Genomic DNA, 23,001 nt, shown 5'->3' with positions numbered 1-23,001 from the left:
GGGACACAAGTGTGTGGGTGTCTAAAGTAGGCCAGCAGGATCAGGGTGATCTGTTCAGTTCTACCCAAGGCCTAACTTGGGCCAAACCTGACACAAAGCAACACCGTACTGCACTCATATAGATCCAAATATGGGCCAGTTCAGTGTAACGTTTACTGAATCACAGTGTGTGCAATAGAAACAATATGGCCACGTAGCCTACACACTGCAGCTAAATTCAGTTGTCAGTTCACCTTTTACTCCTTAATAGCGTTGTAGTACACACGTAATTCACTAAAATACGAGAGTGACAACCACATTTGACAACCACATTAACTCCCAAAAAATACAGGTAGTGACAACCGCATTTACAGAAATAATAATAATCAGTGTGTATGGAACCGAACTGAACAACTAGATATTAATGATGATGTCATGAGAAAGATGCCAATGTGTGTGTATTGTCAGACGTCAAGTGTTTACCTCAGATCTGATAGGATGGCAGAGAGAGGTGTATTTTTGACTGACCAGTTCCGGTCAAGAAAGAAAAGCTGTTCAATAACAACAAAACTAGATTACGACACAGGCCCAATTCTATGGGAGTGCTAGAGGGTGCTAAGCACCTTAAGTTAATGGCATTTCATTGCAGATATGGCAAACTATCCAGTAGATTATGGTTTGTGCTCTGGAGATCTGTTTCTATTTCAACATCTTATGACGCGTTGAGCAGACATATCTGTTGATTTCTTAAACCCAACAGCCAATCAGAGGCATTTAGAATCCACTCACAGTTTAAATCACCACATTTTATGTTGCATTCAGTGCAAATGATTTCATTATCATTTCATTATAACACAGTGTAGACACATGTAAATAAGAGATTGATTGTACAGCATAGAGAACTTCTTTGACAGTGATTAGCTGTTTGATTAACTATAACGTAAATGTGAGATCGCAACTAAGATGAGTGACAAATTTTAGTGATGATAGATGGAACAACATAAATATATTATTTATATAGTGTGTGTACATACATATATATATATATATATATATATATATATATATATATATATATATATATATATATATATATATATATATATATATATACAGTGAGAGAGAGAGAGAGAGCACTCCCATTATTTTAAGAAGCACCCTCAGTGATTGGATTCTGGAGCCTGGCATTTTACGATGCCACTCCGGCGATTTAATAACGTTTAGCAGATTTTCGGAGGTCTTTGCAGTCTAATTTTTTTTTTCTCAGCAGCTTACACGAAACTATCTAATCTGCAGGACTTCATTCTCTCCGAGACTCCACAACATTGCTATGGTTACCATGTTGCCATTCATGGCAGTTTTGGGAGTGAGTTGTGTTCTGTACTCACATGGAACGATAATTTACGAGACTCACTCACGCATTTAAATGCGGTTGTCACTCCTGATACGTGCAGTGTGTATGTCACATGGCCTATGTCACATTTAAATCAGATGGTAATCCCAAAATAAATCCCACTGCAAAGCATAGGATCTAATATCACCCTAAAGTGGTTTGTTTTGCAATAATGAGTGGCTATCTGTACATTATCCTATTTATTACATCGCGACTTTGCAAATAAATTAATAAGTGGATATTAAATATTGTATTTCAACGACTCTGTACTCACACTATAACAATAAAGATGAATACTGTAATTTGAATTGAAATTTTATTATATGGGAAAAGGGCCTGTAGAGTATTAACTGTATTTACTTACAGAAACAGTTCTTCCCCAAAAAGTTGATTTACTGATGTACTCATATTACTCATGTTTATAGCCTCATGTAATTTCCAAATAATATAACTCCAGCCCACTAGGTGGTTGAACTGGTTACCTGCTTCTTCTACTGTTTTAATGCACTACCATAAAAATTTATTTTGTACAAAAACGCTTCCGCTAAAGCAATCATATGGTATAACCTAAACATGAGTAAATAATAACACAAGTTTTACTTTTGGCTATTTAGGAAATTAGTTGACTGGGACAATGGTGAATAACAGTTTAGTGGTCAAAAATATTTCCAGAATGCAACAGCTGACCAATCAAAATCAAGCATACCAGAGCGCATAGAACTGTAAAATCAAATCAAATAAAAATAAACAATGAAATGCTTGTTTGATTTAAATGTAAAAAATCTAAATTTGAAAGTGAGCATTACTAACTGTGACAGCTAAAAGTATGATTCACACAGTGAGTGTTTTAGCTTCAGTTTACCCTGATCAGGTGAACACACTCTTCTCTCACTCTTCCTCAAAGCACAAAAGCACAGTGTTAAGAATCATAGGTAGAGCTGACTGTTTGTTCCCGAAGAGGAGCAACAGTGTGTGTGTTTAATCATTAAACCGAGCTGTACTGGTGTGTGTGAGATACTTCTTTCTGGGCCTGAAAGTGCAGGGTTTCATCATCCTTTCATCATTTTAAAGAAGCGCTGTGAATTGTCAGCAGCAGCAATCAGCATTTCCCCTTCTAAACTCTATCTGCCTCTCGTTTCTTGAGACCCTGCAAGCCTTGGCTTTTTCCAGATGTGGCATATTTTTCAGTCCCCCTCTCCTCTTCTCTATCTCTCCTATTCTCTTTCTCTGTGCTTTTCTCTTTCTCTTTCTTTCCCTCTCTCACCCGTCCCACTCCAAACAGCTCTGTTGCTAGGAGACTGGAGGGGCTGATTCGGCAAGCGGCCACCCCGACCCCCCACCCCCTCTGGCAGTCGCACACACACACACAAACGCACACAGACAGAGAGTCTCTGAACAGTCATACACACACAGGGGTAGTGAAGGGAGGGGATAAGATAAAGGAGGCAGCTGGGTCACACTCATACACACACGCGTATGCATGGGCCGAAAGAGAAAAGGAACCCTAGCAAATATTTACAGTGAAAAAGGTAAAGAAGACCTGATAGACTAGAGCAACATAACCAAACATGACCGATATGGCACCAAACAGGACACATTAAATACATATACATCCAAGATGCTTTTTGACAATTTAAAATACTAAATAGCTTGAATGATATAGCTTGAGTGGTCAGTAACCTTTGCTTCACTGCAGCCAAATACATAAGCTCATAATCAGTATAAATAAAATAAAGCAATGTGGATGAACAAACATAGATAGTACAATAGTCTTTGCAACACAGTATCTTGTGGGGTTAAGAATCATTTTTATTTGTATATTTTCTAAAGTAAAGGAGTGGTCCTTGCCTTTCCAAACTCACCACCATGGTGGTAAAGAAAAATGTTTTAGGTGGATCATTTGGCGATTTTAATTTTTCATTTCTCTTTGGAGTGTTAAAAGCACTTGGTGCATAAAGTAGATCTGTAAAATTGCAAAGACTAAAGTCTCAAATCCAAAGAGATATTATTTTATTCTGTGTGTATCTGACTGAAAGCAAAAGCACTTTATTTGGCCTTCTGAATGTAGATGCATTTAGGAATCTTTAAGATTACTTACAACAGAACAGCAATGCATTTTATGGACAACCATTTCGTGAACCTAGGAGGGCGAGCGCGATTTCACCAAGTACAACAGGTGAACTTTTCAGAAAATATCTGTTATAGGCTTGCAGCAAGGGTTAGGTGCTTTTAGACTCTTGTTAATCAGCTATCATTTCCCACAGATTTTAGGAATAAATGATATGTAGGGTTAGGTTTACAGGTAGGGATTGGGGAAGTAGAGGTAGGGGAAGTGTATATTTTTGGACAATAATGTTGATCCAGGATCATCAGAAGATGTTGATCCAGGAATATGTCTAACTTAGAAAAATCACAGCAACCAACCTAGGAGAGCAGATAACTCTGACTTTTCTACGACAATCTGGTGCTTCTGAATCAGCTACTGTAAGTATGTTTTGTTATTAGTTTACGTATTTGCTATTGAATGTTCAAATGCCGAGTCTTGCCAAGAGTATCTGCATGTCGCGTGTGTGTGTGTGTGTGTGTGTGTGTGTGTGAGAGAGAGAGATAGAGAGAGAAAGAGAGAGACGGTCACACAGTGGAGCAAGCTGTCTTATCCGTCCGTGGCTTGTGTACTGCAAACACATACAAGACTGCGCTTGATGTAAGGAGGGAATTTGTAGAAAACTACATGTTTGAGAGAGGTGGGGCATAGAGGACCTACAATCATGTACAGTATTTGAAAAAGAATGTGTTTTTTGAACATTAAAGCATGTCAACATATTCTGTTAAACCAAATATACAAAATAAGGATCTTGAAAAAAGCATCATATGACCCCTTTAAGTTGTTCTGAGTGGTGTATAGTGTGTTGCTAGGGCATTCTGATTGTTTTAGTGCATTGTTAGGAGGTTGCTGGGGTATTCTGAGTGATGTTTAGTGCATTAGTAAATGCTATTGCAAGGAGAATGCCTTAGATGTACGTTTATTGGATTTGTTTCTCACCCTTTTTATCCTCCGCCAGGGAAAAATAGTGTTAGATTGCTTAAAAAAGTAATATTGCACCTCTACCTCAAAAACCGCACATTTTGCAATATCACAGCACGACTTATACACCAAAGTTTAATTCTAAACCGCCCATATGCATAGATACAGTGATGCTAGCCTTTGCAAGCATCGCTAAATTTACAATAGTGAGAGTGAATTGAGTGTTGTCTACTATCAGACACCTAGACACTTAATATTAAGCATTATATTTATGAATTGCTTTGTTTAAATCTGCCATGACACATTACAGTGATATAGTGCTTGAGGGAAAATGGGGGGGGGGGGGGTATTTGTATTACAGTGGAAGAGGCAGAAATGTGTGTGTGCATGTGTGTGAGAGAGGAACTGTTTCAACAATGCAGGCGATTCAGATCAGCCTGCTGCAAATCTGATAACAGGTCACCTTTTAAAGTCCCATGTCAACTCTGTGAGACCAGCGGAATGTATAGACCTACAAATCGTTGAAACCCGTTCTCTCAGCAGGAGGTGGGGGATTTAGAAGAGAGTTACGGGGCAGGGGAGCTGGGTGTGAATCTTTGTGCATGAAGGTCAAGGAAAGCTGAAGTGTAATCCCTCCGACCAGGGGCGGACTGGCCATCGAGAGCACCGGGACATTTCCCGGTGGCCTGGCGGTCATTCTGGCCTGCCGGCTGCCGCTGTGCAGTCGATCAGGCTGACGTGCAATAGGCTGGTATGCAACTGCGAATTAATTGACAGACTTATGAATCTACGAATCAGGCGATATCGGAGTGAAAATGACAGTAGACCTACCACATGACCAAACATCAGCGAAGCACTGCCTAATTGGCTAATCCGGAGGCAGGCTTTATCTTAGAAAATCGCGCAAAAAATGGAGCGTAGCCTAAACGCAAGGGAGGAGCAGAGACGGAACGTATAAAAATGAGAAAAGTCCTGGACACAGACGCAGCAAGTTGCTACAAAATCCCAGCCATATTCGCCAGTAAGGGAGAAGGTCGGTCAGAATTACATTTATATTTACTAGGGATGGGACGGTTCTCTGAAAAAAACCGAACCTCTTGGTTCTCCACACACGGTTTGGCACGCGCTGGGACCACTGTTCAACTTAAATTTGACAAAGCATCTGTAATATGGTTTAAATAAATAACACGTAAAACAAACAGGGTTCAGAAAATATATGTTTCTGTTGATGCATGCGTATTCTGGATTCCCAGACATTACAACAACAGCGATAAAAAAAAAAAAATTTTAAAAACGAAATACGAACACTGGATCAGTGCATTCTTTTAAAGGGACAGTCTTTATATTAATCGAACAGCAACAACAAAGAAATCACTCACTGTTCTTGATTGAAAAGCTTTTGTAACTTTAATAAAGAATAATATTTCGTTTATAGTCCAAAATGCAATGCTGTTTTACATTTGATTACTTTATTCAATTTCTGTAAATAAAAATGCAAGACCTACATAAAAAACCTGAAAGTCAGTTTATTTTATTTGTATCTTTACTCTATTGTATTTATTTGTGCTTTTCTTGTAGTTAGAATATTCTTAATAATATATATATAAAAGTATAGTTGAAAGTATAGTTTTTCCATAAACATAGCACATACAACGGTACCGAAACCGTGACTCTAAAACCGTGAAACAAACCGAACTGTGAAAAAGTTGAACTGTTCCACCCTAATATTTACATAATCATTTGGCAGACAGACGCTTTCATTCAAAGCGACTTACAATAGATAAAATCTATTTTAAAAAAAATTATATATATATATATTAAAAATGTATATAATGATATATGTTCAAATTCCCGGCCTGATTTACTGTCCCAGTCCGCCACTGCCTCCGACCCTTTCCACTACTCTCTTCTCCTCTGTTCAGACCCTCTCTCTCCACCTTCCTTCCTGCCACTGTAAGTTCACGATGCTCTTCCATTAAATCCATATTACATTTTTCTCTCTCCCTCCCTTCACTCTTTCCTCATTCCTATCCCTCCCTCTCATTCAGCCGCTCGTTTTTTCCTCCCCTCCTCTCTCTCTGACATGGTGTGACGGACGCTTTCAGATCCTCATATGGGCGCAGTTCTTCCCTGAGCTCTATCTGACTCCCTGCACCTACATTACCCAGACAAAACTGATCATCTGCATTAGTCTTTCACTATAAAGCTCTGGCCTCAATCTGCTCCCCTAAAAGTATTTTTGCATGTCTAATGTGCATTTTTGTAAGTGTGGTAGTAAAGCAGGATATTGAACATCTTTGTGTAACAGCTAAAGTCAACATTCAATCAAAAATGAACCCAATGTATTATCTTAATGCACATTTCCAGTGCTCATTATTTCAGAAGAAAATATGTCTTCTTAATCTTTAAACTTTATCTAAAAGGAGTTTCCTTTTCTGCTATTGGATCATAATAAGCTACAGTATTATGCACTATTTTACCGCTTGCATTCATTCTTGCTCCATTCTGTAATAGTCACTCTTCACAATCCAATCCAATCGATTCACATCTCTTTTTCTCATTTAACATAAAATTTTACTCCAAGATAAGTTACATTACAAAGTAAAATGGGTTTATGAGCTGTAATTCAAGTTGACTAAAGATCTGATATGAAAAGCTAGAAAAGCTATCCAGTATATTTACATTTATTAGAAAAATTAAGCAATATTAAAAAAAAATGTTGTAGCAAGGATGTTATAGTAGCAATACCACATGAAGAAATAATATCACAGAAAATATAATATACAAATATGAATACAAATAAATACTAATAAATAATAATAATAAATAATAAATACTAATAAATACTAATAAATACAAAAGTATTATAATATTTAAAACATGTTTTGTTTATTCCAAAGGGTCTATTTTAAAATTATTATTTTCAGTATCGTTTTTGGCCCATTGTGTCCTGTTCAGCATTGGACAAAATTTTTAATCTTCAGAGATCTTAGCAATAATTCAAGACTGGTGGGCACCATCATATCCGATAGCCTGTGGGCAGCACTCTGACACATAGCATGGTTGCATTTCTGGGGAGTTTGAGTCCTGGCTCGTGGTCCTTTCCAATCCGGTCCCCCCCTCTCACACTTTCCTTCCTGTCTGCTCACTGTACTATAGCCACGAATGCCAAATTTAAACCTTTTAAAAAATAAAGAAAAGATAAATAGGTAATTTCAAAATCCATATCGACTGACCACAAATCGGAAGACCTCAAGTATTACAGAGGTTAGGGCCCTGCATAAGCCCAAACCACAAGAAATAAAACACTTGTTTGCATGTGGGTATAAATGGGTTCTGTTCATGCTCTGAGGTGTCTGCTGGGTCATGTCACATGACCCAGGTGTCATGGTATAATTGTGTGGTGGGGAAGGGGGTGCAGACAGTGAGACAACTGGACAGGATCACAATGCTAATGAGAGACTGCCACAGTTAATTACAAAGGAGAGAGAGCGAGCGAGAGAGTGCCACAGAGGATAGGAAGGGTGAATATGAGGAGAGGGAGATGGAGTGAGACACTCTTTTGTCCCAAAGCTGCATTCTTCCAGAACAGAGATGGAGAAAGCCTTTATTCCCAAGCACACAGATGCACACATCCTCCCTGATCTGCTCAGGGTGGCACCGTATACCAGGACTGTGTCTGTGTAGTGTTATCTGTGTAGGTGTGTGAGTGTGTGTTTGTAGGAGCTCTCTCTCTTTCTCTCTCTGGTAGGGGGGAGGCCCTGGAGCCAGTTAAAAATGGTGTTAATTTCTTCTCCTATGGGAGAGGAGAACAGTCTCTCCATGGCAACAGAGAGAAGGAGCCGAGGGGAGGAACACCAGAGTAGCACCATCCGCGACCCTCTCTCATCACATGCACACAATGACAATGTACATCTACATATAAATGTACATAACTTTGCATATTGCATTTATACATTACTCCTACATTCCTATAGTTTCAGATGGAAAGGGTTATGTGAATCCCAAAAGCACAAAAAGGCAACAGTGTAAAAGATGGGAAAGAGGATACTGGATCAGATCACCTACTTTTGAATCACCAACATTCCTTTTTAAGTAGAAGGCTTCTCACTTCTAAGACATAGATTGAAGTGGGTCAGTCAAGTGGTGTGTTAATGTGTGTGTGCTAGCACAATCAGAACAGTTCTTAGTAAATCTAGACAGTAACATGGTACCATTTTTGTCAAGTCAAGTCAAGTCACCTTTATTTATATAGTGCTTTAAACAAAATACATTGCGTCAAAGCAACTGAACAACATTCATTAGGAAGACAGTGTGTCAATAATGCAAAATGATAGTTAAAGGCAGTTCATCATTGAATTTAGTGATGTCATCTCTGTTCAGTTAAAAAGTGTTATTTGTATTTTTTGTAATCTGATATGATAGCTTGCAGCTAACAATTAAAACTTTTAGTTAAATCAAACAAAAAAGAGGTGACACTGGTTTATTTAAATGCAGCAGATGGGCTTCATTAAGCAGGTTTGATTAAGCAACTTTTAATACCATGTAAGTTTATTTTTTCTTAAATTTTACTCAGCAAGTATGCATTAAATTGATAATGTTAAAAAAATTGTTTCAAATAAATGCTGTTCTTTTGAGCTTTCTATACATCGAATAATCATGAAAAACCATGGATTCCACAAAAAATAAAAATAAATAAGCAGCACAACTATTTTCAAAATTGATAACAATAAGAAATGTTTCTTGAGCTTCTTTTTTCTTATTTTTCTTTTCTTCTTATTTTTCTTAAACATTCAGATTTGCCATCACAGGAATAAATTACATTTTAAAATATATTACAAATAGAAAAAAGTTATTTTAAATTGTAATAATAAATCACAACATTACTGTTTTATAGGGGCTATTATTCTTGGTTAATAAATGCAGTTAGCATGAGACTTTTAAGTTTAATAAAAACGTTTTTTTGAGTTATTCAGTTTTTGCATGCTAGACTTTAAAGTAAATAACTGATTTAAGGACTTTTAGGACAGTGCAATGAAGTATATGAGATAAAGAGAGTCTTTGTGTCAGTGTATATTACGGCTGTCTTGTATGTTGCGTGTGGACAGCACAGTGTGCTCTGTGGGCTTTTCATGTCGTAACCTGCTATTGCAAATGCATCATGCAAAACTGTTAGCATTCATGCAAATGACTGGTAGATAAAAGGACACTGTTGAGGCAGAGAGTGTCTTTGGGTTTGAAGGGGTGGGGAGGGGAGCTGAGGGAAGGTTTGTTTAGATCCTTTCTCTCCAAGGCTCTCTGCAGATATGCTCACTAATTAATCACTTATCATAATGAGATTTTTCATGATTTTTGTCCTCAGTGATATGCTAATAATGAAATCGAAAAGCAGTTTGCTACAGTTGCTACAAGTCTGTCTCTTCTTCAAGCGTTTGAGGGTGGACACGTGTCCTGTTGTCAACAGCAATTTGGGTGGATATGCGTGCATTTTTGAGCTCAGTCGCCAAGAGAAGCAACTCCTCCAGGACAGAGGACAGTGTCTCCTGATCCCTGCAGGCTGGACAACAGCGTCTTTTGAGAGTGTTTCTCTGCACAGATCAGCCTTTTGCTGACCTGGAATTCTGAGCAAGAGAGGGTAGACACTTAAAAACACACACAAACACACACACTGTGATGAAAACAGTTGACCACAAAGTTGCATTGGACAAGCTGTCAGTTCTTAAGCTTTTTCCCCCTCAGTCTCTCTGATGCAAAAATATTATTTGAGAAAAGCTTTAGAGCGTATTTACAGGTTGTAACAGCTAGTTTTTACAACATATCTATAATGTATCTACTGCCTTGCTTTTTTTAAATTAGTACCTCATTTTCATATTACAATGGGTGCAAAATCATTTACTTCAAACATTTCATCTTGAAAGGGCAAAATTTCTCTTTTTCTTTCTATTTAAACTTGTCCTAAAATTCACTCAACAGATAAATCACATTATGTAAGTTACAAACATGATGATTTTCTGAAACACCTGTATGTGTTTGAAACACCTGCTTTTGTAGAACCTCTATCATCCTTCAGTAGATATGAGGGAATAAGCGAGTCTCAAACATTTGACCAGGAGATTTCCCCCAGCTCAGAGAGTCAGTATATGCTCACGGTTGTCTTGCCATAGGCCCATACTGCAGAACACTGACTAAACCTTCCCTCTGCCACACACACATACACAGCAATGAGGATATTTCTGTTTCTGTTGTCATAGCAACAGAAAGCAATCATTTCCCTCACTTAAAATCTTGCAACATCCTTTCTTCTCCTTTGCCCCCTTAATAAGATAAATCTTTAAAAATTCTCCTTCTCCCTGGACTCTTCATCAGTTTTTGAAAATCAGCAGAGACATAGATGAGAGGGAAAACGAGAGTGTGCGAGTGTTAGGAAAGCAGTGTGAAGTTTTACAGTAAGCTGTAGTATATATGTCATGGTCAGCATTTGGTGCAAATGCAGTAGACTGTGGCACATGTTTATTTATTTATTTTTATTTATTTATTTTCTTTTTTTTTTTACAATAATCGCTTACTAATAAACTAGGGCTAGTGTGAGATAGTTTTTAAACTGTTGATGGGCCATTAATCAGTTGGTGACTATATGAAGCTTTAAAATTACAAGAATGAACATGAACCATCAAATAAATCAGTAATGTTTTGTATATTATGAAATTGATGTCAAAAGCATGTATGATTTGTATTTATAGGTTGAATTTAGTATAGTTTATATTTAGTATAATTTATAATCTCTATAATATAAAATGTTAAATATTTTATATAACTATATGTTACATTTTCCCCCTGATTATGTATTAGGTTTTAGGCTGACTATTGATATAAATAAAAAAAATTGTAGTAATGAATTATTTGAATTGTATTTTTATATAAAAATCAGTGATTGGCTAAACATATATTTAAATAAAAATGCATTAATAAAAAATAAAAAAACTTGGTGAGCATAAGCATACTGTTTGGGGTTGGTCAGATTTTTTATATGTTTTTAAGTCTTTCATTCTCACCAAGGTTGAATTTATTTGATCAAAGTAAATAAATAAATATTGTGAAATATTATTCTAATTAAAAACAGCTGTTTTCTATTTACATATATTAAAAAAAAAAAAAATCCTGTGATGGCACAGCTGAAATTCAGTGTCACGTGATCCTTTCAAATTCATTCAGATATGCTGATATGTTGCTCAGATATTTTCTTATTATCAATATTAAAAAGACTTTTTTAATATTTTAAATAATATTTTGCTAATATTTTTTCAGGATTCTTTTATGAATAAAAAGTTCAAAACAACAGCATTTATTTGAAATATAACTTATTTGTAACAACAAATATCCTTACAGTATTCTTGCTGAAGTATTAATTTCTTTTAAAAAACAATCTTACTGACCCTAAACTTTCAAATGGTAGGGTATAAAATATGTTACTTATAAAAAAATGTATAAATTTTTTAGATTGGGCCAGTGAAACTGTTGGCAGGGCAAGTAAAACCCTGAATGACTGACCGGATTTGAGGCAGCAGAAAAATATTTAATTTTAAACACCTGTGAACTTGTGGTCACAACTAAATATGACGTGTTTGACTGCGTGCGACGGTGTTTTTGCTCCCAGTGTTAGCCACAGGACATAACAGGTGATAAATGAAGTTACTCCCCCTCACTAGAAAGAGAGCAACAAAGAGAAAGAGCAGAAGTAGATCAAAAGAGAGGGAGAGAAAGAATATTAAAGCGGTATAGAGAAAGACATGACAGACAGAGAGCAGAGTGAGCTTGTGATGCCCTGCAGCTGAATCGAGCATCACTCTCATGAAACAAAGTCTACAGTGGGCCTGTGACACAACAGATACATATTTAATAGCTTTATTAATGATATGTGCACTGTGGGCCCAGTCAGCACTGACAGAATAGCATGGGCTGCTTGACTCATATGCTTTTAGTGGCTTTTTTGCTTCTCTTTCTCTCTTTTTCGTCCATGGTGACAGTGTAGCTCTTTTAAAACCACACAGGATAAAGAGCCCCTGCACTATCAGATCCTCCTCCTTCTCGCCCCCACACACTGAAACATGGCACACCCAAGGTGCACCTGCATCAGAGAGGCCCTCTGCCACTCTTCTGCATACCACACTGCACTGGGGCTCCAACCCCACTCCATGGCACCCTGCAGCCCTGCCACCCAGGGGAAGGTGAAAGGGATGACACTGCTCACATGGGGGGGTGGGGGTTCAGATGGAAGCTGGCAGGGCGCACCCTGGGTGAAGTCAATTTTGAGTTTATTGCGCATGATAAAGAGAAAAGCCTGGGAGAGAGTGATGACTTATAATCGACAGCATACACTAACTGTCTCTTGTCTTGACTCAAAAATAGAAGCAGGAAGTATAAGTAGAACCAGAAATTAAACATGTAAAAGAAGTGTACCTACACAAACCCAACATGAAACTAACTTTTACATTATGAAAACCGTTAGCTACATGTATTGTGGAATGTGGAAGCACAAAGATATTATGCCACACTTTCTCTGTATCCAATCACTGCAAAAAGGTCCCCGGTTGATTCTGTTCCTCTTCTTATTCGGCTCTGTTTTGTTTGTTCTTCTTTCTTTGTTTGTTGTCTAATTTGCGTACATAGAACAATTTGAAAAGGATCCCCTACTGTTTCAGTCCTTAATGAGATAATAATGCTGATGTGAACTTCTAACTCGCTTAGTGTGTAAGCATGTGGATGGTTGCGCTTCCTTGTTCTTGTTCTTTGTGGCATGCTGGTTGGTTTAGATCATGGCAGGGTGGGTATGAAAGGAAGTGACCTCAGCTACTTGAATTCATTACCCTGCACGGGAAAACTATCATGTTTTATATTTTGGTTACTGTAACTTGTGAGGCCATAGTGTAAAATACACACACACACACATATATATATATATATATATATATATATATATATATATACAACAAATGTAAAAAATATACATATTAAAATGAATAATTTATGATTTAATAACTGAATTATTACATGGAATTTAATTTCATTAACAGTTTAATTAATTTATTAAATAATAAACCAATAAATGCCTCAAACCATGACATGTCTGGTGGGGATACTTTTTAGTCACAACCAATTGTAGATGGCGGAGTGTTTAAAATACTGATTAAATAAAATTTTGACAAAAATGCTAAAAAGTGACTGAGCAATGATGGGCCATTCAGTGATTTTCTATGCTCTTCCATATGGCCATAGATCAGATAACCTCTTCCATATGACAGAACTGGTCATCTGTGTGACTGACAGATTGTTTGTGAGATGTAGTGTATGTGTTTGTGTCATGCAGTGACAGGAGGCTGTATTGGGATGCACGGAGTCTCCACAGAGGGACAGAATGACTGATGAAGGGTAAAACAAACAAAACATTAGGGAGCTGTTAAATAATGATAGTGAATGCCAGCGTACACCGTACACAGACCACAGATCAGCCACATGTCCTCAGAGAGAGAAAGCAGTGGGTGGAGAAATGTGCGTGTATGCTGGTGGGGGAGGGACGTATTTCTCAACATGTAATACATTAATTCCATTACAGGAGCAATTTATGGATAGAGAATCTGTAATTGCCACAGGCTCACTGGACGTCTTTTGGATAGTTAAACCGACACATCAGTATGAAGGGTTAACTGTGGCAGAAGATGTTACAATGTTCAGAGTTCTGCCTCATTTCTTCTGCAGTCTTATAAATGAAAAGCACACTGGGAACTGCCTGTTAGGAGCTGTCAAATGGTTGAATAGCAATTATCTTGCTAACGAGGATTAATCTACACTAATTTAGCTTTGGTTATTTAAAAAAAAGTGAAATGATACTTTTTTTTCTGTAGAAAGTGCTCACTTGGTGGCTCTCATTTGGCATGATTACTGATCTTTGTTGTATTTTTTTTAAATGCATAGTCAAACCCCTGGGATTTCATGTGAACAGTGAAACAAATATGAACAGCCATTAAAATACTAATTTAAAAAAAAACAGTCTTGTCACCAGTCTTGTTTCTAATTTAAGTGCTTATTTTTCTCAGGCTGAGGTGTGCCAGTCTCAGGGGAGTCGGTCCCTCCTGGATGCCAGACAAAGGTCTGTTGGTGGGACCCCTTGAGGGCAATACTCAAAATGGTGTCTGTTCATGACGCCCTGAATGGCATAATGCACCAGTGGTAGTCGAGGACCTCCTAGTGTTCAAGAAAACAGTCATACATATCGTATACATCTCTCTATATATACATCGTATACATGTCTTTACAGTACATTCAATTTGGACATTTTATTTTTCTTTATATTTAAAGGATAAACCCCAACTGTAATAATAGATATTGATACATATGTGTGTCTATTAAACTATTATTCAAACTATTACTGGCCAGACCGTGTCTTTAAATAAGCTTCGTGACCAAATGCCTTTATGCATCGAACTAATTAAACATCGCGCACCCACGGGGTGTAGAATTTTTGTCCATTCCTTGGTCATCAAACTGATTCTAAATTAACCCTTGCTTTGGGTGTCTTTCTAATGATTGATTCAGTCACAGTCCTGGGATGTGTGAAAAAAAACCCGAGCATTGTAAAGCAGAACAGGTAGGTTAACAGAGCAACGGGTGCCAACCGTCCGCTTCGCCCTCATCCGGTACAGAACAATGCAAGAGCTTGCTTTCCCTCTCCCGAATAAAAACGTACGAGGCACGATGTTGAAATAGTAGAGAATTTCGCATTACACTTGCTCAAACGCTGTTTTATTCCATATTAAATGTCGCCCTAAATGATACATTGATCGCCGAGCGCGCAAGGGTCCGTGCCTGAGATTACCACAGGAGGAGGAGGATGGTGCGCGAGACCCTCAAGTGGCCCACGAGAGCATCTGAAGTCTCTCAAACACTAATTTCTCAAAATATACTGATTCATTTAGAGCAATATAGATGTACTTTAACGTCCACCATAAATGATTAGCCCCTAAGCGAAACTATCGGCGCGCGCCCCATTGCGCTCCGGCATGCCCAACAACTGGGTACACGAGCTCACCACACGCGCGCTAATAACGTTCTCTCAATCAACATTATCATGATTTGCTGGGATAAAAAAACGGGCCACGTTGTGATTTTCTGTGACATCCCAATCCCGTCTGCAGGACAACGTCATGCCAATTCGTCAGATACCATTACCATCACGTTGCTATGGTAGCCAGCTCTCAGAGTAAGACTGTTCCGCCCGTTTGGAGTGAGGGTTGAATATGCTCTGTCAACCCGAGGTGTAAGATTGAAAAGTTGCGCACAGCAATGTGGGTTGCGCGTAGGTGGAATCTAACGAGCGCTGTCCCGAAGCATATCGAGAAAGGGCTACAGCATCAGCAGAACCATATTAAGAGTTGAAGTATCACAATCACAAACACACAGACAGAATTTACTCATATCTAGTCAACTGGAAAAAAGCTCTTTACCGTAGACTTGACAGGGACGTACAGGACGGGCTTCCCCGATGGCTCTTTCTTATTGTGCTCGCCCAAGATGATGCTGCCGACCTGAAAGCCTTTGGACTTCACCCAGAATTTGAATTTGGCGTTGATGTGGCTGTTGTCGACATAGACACCGTCTGACTCCTCGTTCTGTAGCAGGGTCTGCATGATTTTGTTGTATTTTCGGCGCGTGACGGTCTTTGTTTTACCAGAGTCTCCGTAAGTCCGGAGACACCAGTCCTGAAATTCGCTGAACATCTCTGCCTCCAGCACGACGGGACTTCGGCTCCTTTTTGTTAAATCCGCGCATGGTTTCTTAGTTGCCATCCCTTCCTCTTTGTGAGCCGAGAGCACCTTTCGAAACGATCAAATGCAACTACAAAGCCTGAAAATGATAGCTGACTCCCCCTCCTCTCCCTGTCCCGCTACGAGGATAATCGCTTCGACACCGTTGCTGGAGGTCCACCTCCGCTAAACAAGGTTTCGGGCAGTCACACACCTGTTTGCAGAGCAGCCTCGCCTACTGTCCCAAACCGCAACGACAAATGTCACTTGCACACATCATCCGCTGAGGAACTGAGAGAGGGGGCCGTCCTACCAAGCGGGTATCTCGGTATCTCCCACCTGTGCGTAAACGGCTCGAGGCAAGTGGGGAAAAGCCGCGAGGGTCAATACCAAAAATGTAAAAAACCACACACACGCACAAACCTTCCTTGCTCCAGAAAGGGGTAAAAAAAGAGCTCAGCGTAACAGACTTTAACGGCCCACTTTTCAAACGACCGGCTCGAGACAGCGTTCTATTATGGGATGTGTGGCACAAGCAAGTTGATGTCATACGGGCGCGATAATGTTTAGCAAAAACGATTCGAATTATTTTAATATTGATGTTTAAAATAAAAACGCTATGCGGATTAAGATAGACCTCCTTCGCAAGCCGCCGACACGCGATAGTAAGCTACTGTCCTACTCTTTCCACCTGTTTGAATCGGACCTGCGCGTGCACTGCTGCCGCCACGCTAGAGACCGTCCCAAATTGACATTTCTCATTTAGAATCCTCGATATTTAATAGCTACTGGTAGTTCTGTGACAAAAACGTCTTCCGTGGCGTACAATGAAACAAAAAGCAGCCGTGACAAAGAAGCCTATACTATGTTTTCTTTATATCTTAGTCTTTTTCCTTTCTTTCAGGAAGTAGCCTGTGCAGCGCGTGGACGCAGTGGTTTCAAATCTGGTAGGCAGTGTCTGGTGTCGCAATAAAGAGAAAATTCCGATTCAGACAAAAGGGGAAAATGACTTTATGTTTCTAATAAAGACTAGCGAAAATATCCCTATTGCGTACACTATTTATGGAAACTGAGCTTAAAAAACCGCATACACCAATATGGTTCAGATGTTTCTGTTCTCTTGTAAAATAACATTACAAAACATCAATAGCAATGATTATAAATGGGAATTAACTTCTCTGGTTATCTTTGACCACTATGGCGATCTGGCGGTATTTTTAACATTAAAGTAGCCTATTCTTCTCAATATAACAATTTTACAATAATATACAAAACGTTCAAATAAAACCCATTTAGCAATATTTAAATAAAATCCAATATTTTTTCCCCATTTATAATCATGCACTTGATAAATGCAGGGAATGTACAGTGAAACATTACCAGTACGGAAAACTATAGACTGTCCATTACAAAGGATTTGTTTTCTGTTTAAAAATGTGTTGAGTAAACTGTTTAAAACAATTTGTTTACTTATTTATTTGATGATTTATTAACTTACATGCAGAGGGATTCTGCTGATCCAACTCTTAAGGGTTCAGGTAAATTGAGCTGTTCTCTGTTGTTGTTATAGAACACTCAGTAACATTGTGATTAGCTCAGACACCCAGCAGTACTTTGTCCACCCGTAAATTTGAATGTGTATTGATTTGTGATAAGAAATAAAATTAATGAAAATAATTACTGTTAATAACCAAGTTTGTCATTTTCAGAATTATTATTATAGATTATTATATGTATTGATTTGTGATAACAATAAAATTAATGAAAATAATCACTGTTAACAACCAAGTTTGTCATTTTCAGAATTATTATAGATGATCACACACACATATATATATATATATATATATATATATACGCATATGTTTGTGGGTATGTTTGTAAAGTTAGCTAATATGTCATTCTTGGCATTGTTTAGGTTATTATGTTGTTTTTGACTGCTTGTGATGTGTGTGTGGTCCAGTGTGTTTAAAGTGTCTTCTAATGTCAGGTTTTGTGTGTGTATTTGGTCTGTTAATTTCTAATACACCATATAGTGTGCTCATGTTTGGTCACGTATGTGCACTTATAAGTTGCATTGTGTTAGTGTGTGTCCCCATTTGCGAGTGCTGGTATGTGAGCATCCTCTCTTTCTCTGTGTAGTGTGAGTGCTCCGGGGCTGTGTCGAGGACCATGCTGGGACTGCTGGTGATGTCGGCTGCTGTTGCTATGACAGCAGCTCAGCTCCAGCAGCTGAAGAAGCAGAACAGGCCGCCTGTATCTGCCCCATCCGGACTGCATTGTCTCACTCCAGAATCTTCTCTCAGTCCTGGTACCTGTTTAGAGTTAAAAAAGGTTTCCCTGGGTATGGAATCACTTGCAGCATATTACAATGCTCCCTGAGCTCTGGAATTCTGTCGAAAGGTGTGGGATTTGATGGATGAAGCTGTCAGGAATGTGTCCCTTTGATGTTCTCCAATTCTTAAAGGGGTATTGCACCTTGTTTAAATACCATGTTCATTTTGCCCAACAGCTAGTACTGACTAGTCAGTTCCAATAAAATGTTTGACTGACAGCACTAAATCCTCTTTTTGATTGGCACAGCCTTGCATATCTGTCCCAGATGTTCACCCCTTTATAAGAAAAGATATTAACAAACCAGTTAACACCACAAGGCAAGGCTATATTTAGATGAAATAGATTTTTGTGGAAAATATATTGAAATCAAACTTTTTATTTTTTATTTTGTTATCTTAGTGAGACTAATCATACTATCTTAGTGTTATCAAAATACATAATTTTTTGATGCTTTAAATGGCTTGATAATAAAGAGAAATTTTTGCAGAGGTTTTTGAGATTTTTTTTTCATTGGTTTTGCAACATTATTGCGTTAACCTGTGTAAAAGGAACAGTGTTGGAATATAGGAATGTGTGGGCACGTTTTAAACTAATACTTGATCTTTCAAACACATTCAAGTGCCATAAAAAAGACATTATTTAAAGTTAGTTAATTAGTAACTATATCAATGAACAAGATAGCTAGTTAGAGTGGCCAGTGGCCTTTGAAATTAGGTGCTTATTTGCAAAAATGTATTCAAGCATTTTTATCTGATAATGTGTATTATAATCATTAGTAAATAATAGGGAAGGAATTTTACATAATACATTTTTTCTAAAATAATATCAATTACCATTATTATTTAATGATCATAGGGCATGGCTTTTTATGGAAATATTATAAACCTAGAAAGAAAATATTTAGGTAAACTTTTTGCAGGTAAAACTGAAGGAATGAGGGACAACCAAAAGATTTTCTGATCATCTTGGCCAAAAATATCTGACTTTAGGGATATACATATAGTTATTCCACAGGTATGTGGACTTAAGTTCCATTAAATTTATTTACAGGCTTTCCTAAAGCATTATTGGAAAGTTTGAGCTTAAGAATGAAGTCAATGTCGAACATATACTTTTTCATTTTATTACATTTTTATTATAAGACAATTAAAAATGTAAAGTTGATGATGATTCAGATTATTTTATAATAAGACAAAATTAAGGTGTAAAATTTCTCTTAGTTACATCATTTTGACCAAACTCTAGACAGAGATTTGCAAACTCCAGGTCCGGCCCATGATTGGTCTGTTTTGGGCCTGATTATTCTTTCTGAGTTTGAAGATCAGTTCAAATAAGTAATCGCTGAGAGGCAGGGTGGTTAAAAGCAGAGCTTATCCTAATATTTTTTGCATCATGCATTCTGGCTATGATTAAATGTATACTGGCACTAAAATGAACACTCTTATTTTTGTCATTTTGCATGTGTTTCTATTTGTTTATGTTCCTGTGTCATTCCTTTTCTATGTTTCTCTCTTCGTACCACCAGCTTTTGGTTTCAGCATGCCAGGTTTCTGTTACAGCAACAAAGGGTGTATCTCACTCCCATTGAGAGCGTGTGTGTGTGTGCAGAAGTGAATGGGAGAGAAAGGATTACGGTGCCAGTGCAGAGGAGGCAGCGGTTTTGTATGGATATGTGTGTACACTCTGCTGCTTATATTTGCCGGCTCAGGGTGGATGTAACTAAAGCTGCATATTAGCTTAGAATTTTTTTCTTTTTATCTCTCCCTTTATTTCTCTCTATTTCTATCTATTTGCCCTCCTTCACATCTTTCTCTTCCTTGCTGTTGATTGCTTCAATTTTCTCTCTTTATTTCCACAACATCCTTCTGCACATAATAAATTAAAAAGCTATAGAAACAGCAAGAAGATATTAACAAGGGATACATGACTTATGTGTCATGTGGTTATAATTATGACTGCACGTGAGCAGCCCAAAATCTTCTGTCCTTTTTAAGACCTTTTGACTTCTTTGACCTTTGCCCCTTTAGATTGGTGCCGGAACACCCTGCAGCCTGAATTACATCAGGATCAGCTGGTGGGATGAAAAGGGGGAGGGAGTGTGTGTATTTGCGTAGGGAGGGGGTTTATCATTATACATTGTTAAAAAGCCCCTTGCTTCATAATTAAACTCCCCTTAATACTCTCCCCTTCCCCCTTCACAGGAGGACAATGATGAATTTTCAGCAATCGTCTCCATTACCCTGTCATTTAGAACTGGAGGAGGGAAGGAGGCTGGGGAGAAGCAATCACTCCTCCTTTCAGGTCCCTTAAAGGGTCACACGACTCATCTCAGCCTTGTTCTCTAACTGTGGTGATTAGTATCAAGCAGGAGATGTAGTCTCATCCTGGTTTTGAGATGTTTAGCTGGATGCATTTTGACTTTGTGTTTAAATTAAAGGGAAGCCTTAAAGACTTCTGTCATCATTTACTCAGCCGGATGTTCCAGTCCGAACATAGGCTACCTGTGGGAAGATGATGGTTGTGTTGGACCCCACTGACTTTGACTGTATGGACAATCACAGCTGAATAATTCCTTAGAACATATTTATTTGTGCTCCACAGAAGAAAGAAAGTTTGGAACAACATGATAGAATTTTAAATTTTGGGTGAACGATGCCTTTAATATAACTTGAAGTCCTTGTTCCATTCATCATATGCCTGGTCTGATATGGTTCTTTCGCAAAAACAAAAAAAGGGCATTTTACCAGTCTAAGGGGATCTACAAGAATGAAAGATTAAGAAATGAAAGGAGAGAGGTTGAGAAAGAATGGGAAGTGCTGAATCAGATGAAGTTTAAATGCTGACGACGAACATTAATATTTCTTACTTTATCACCGATGAGGAGTTGACTGATGAGCTATTCGCTGCTGCCACCTAACGTACAGCCATGGAACTTCACACATAATGCGGTGTGTTTTTTGTCTAAAAGCTGCTGAACTAGAGAGAAACAAAGAGTTTATACTATAAATGTACTTCCAGTGGCAACGATTTCAGAATAATGACCAAGCTGACACATTTTTTATTTTTTTATTTTTTTTATTAAAATGTGCAGAAAATTCTGTGTTTTTTTAGTCCATCAGAAAAACACAGAATGACTCTCCTGTGCTCTATTTTGAATAGTTTACAACATCACCAACAACAAAATCAAACTCAGTACCATAACATGATTTTAAATCAGTGATTTATTCAGTTAGGGGTCGCGGATAACCCCCAAAATGGCACATCTAGGATATTTTGTTCAGTGTTTGGGGGCCTCCAGGATCATAATTGGGATAAACTGTTCTAAATGACTATGAATAGCTGTTTCCAGTTATGTATCTTATTCAGTCTTTGTCTCTCTGCCTCTGTCTTTCTATGCAGATAAGCCATGAATTCTTCAGCAGGTGTTAAATTGCTTGTACTGGGAGGTGATCGGTCTGTTTGAGGAAGAACTGAGGGGGAGGGAGTGAGCACATGAATGCACGCAAGCAAACACACACAGACAGCCTCATGGGACATCAGCGCAGGGTGGGCCAGGGCCTTGGCGCGCAGGCTGGGGGGCAGTGGGGAATATCAGGACAAGAGAGCCAAGAGGCTCTTGGGATATGACACAATGGGCATGGTCACCATGGTAACGCAATTGGCCCAAGCAGTTCGAGGCAGCCGGTAACCAAGTAACAGGAAATGAGCAGTGAAAGGGGGAGAAGCAGAGACAGAAGATCAAGAAGAAGGGAGGTTTTTGCTAATGGGACAGGCTTGAACTCTTGTTGGACAATGATGTTAATTGACAAAGCAACATGTTTGTACTTTGGTAAATATGTATGTTTACAAATCTGTGTGCATCCTAAAGCCACAGCAGCTTCGACCTGCGTGTGTGTAAGTGTGTGGGGAGCACCATATGTGATGACTGGATGACTGACAGTCTATGGACTACAGCACCTACAGTTCCTGACACCATTATAACCAACTGTGACAACTATGAAAAACAGAGAAAGGTGTAAATTCCACAGGCAATAAGAATAGATAGATAGATAGATAGATAGATAGATAGATAGATAGATAGATAGATAGATAGATAGATAGATAGATAGATAGATAGATAGATAGATAGATAGATAGATAGATAACATTGTCATCTTTACAACATGCTCAAATGGGTTTTAGATGCAAATATAGTTCTGAACAACCATTCGCTTAGCAATACATGAATCATAGTTTACAAAGATGTTTGTTTATTAGGACAGAAATAGAACAAAAAGGACTTCCTCTGCAGGACTAACAAGGTCCTCTGTCTCACAATTTCCCCATACCAGATAATACAATAAATGAATACAATAAATGAATGAAATCCAACAGACTGTAACATGTTTCATTTCTTCATGAATAGCAGCATCACATCACTCATCAGCTTACAAAGCTTTGTGATGCAGCAGAATTATTGATGTATGCGT

At 38.2% G+C, this 23,001-nt stretch overlaps 1 protein-coding gene across 1 annotated transcript in view; it reads right to left on the bottom strand.

Moving 5' to 3' along the window:
* Positions 1-16,385, bottom strand: part of LOC132114627 (nucleolar protein 4-like) — a 39,073-nt gene extending 22,688 nt beyond the window's left edge. Inside the window, exon 1 of the mRNA XM_059522847.1 lies at positions 15,896-16,385. Coding sequence (XP_059378830.1) covers positions 15,896-16,237 — 342 coding nt within the window. The 5' untranslated portion in view covers positions 16,238-16,385. The remainder of the gene's footprint in view (positions 1-15,895) is intronic.
* Between the last annotated feature and the right edge of the window lie 6,616 nt (positions 16,386-23,001).

Source organism: Carassius carassius, chromosome 34 (assembly GCF_963082965.1).
Source record: "Carassius carassius chromosome 34, fCarCar2.1, whole genome shotgun sequence".
Lineage (NCBI taxonomy): Eukaryota > Metazoa > Chordata > Actinopteri > Cypriniformes > Cyprinidae > Carassius > Carassius carassius.
Note: the sequence above shows the minus strand (reverse complement) of the source record. Positions and strands in the feature narration are given on the sequence as shown.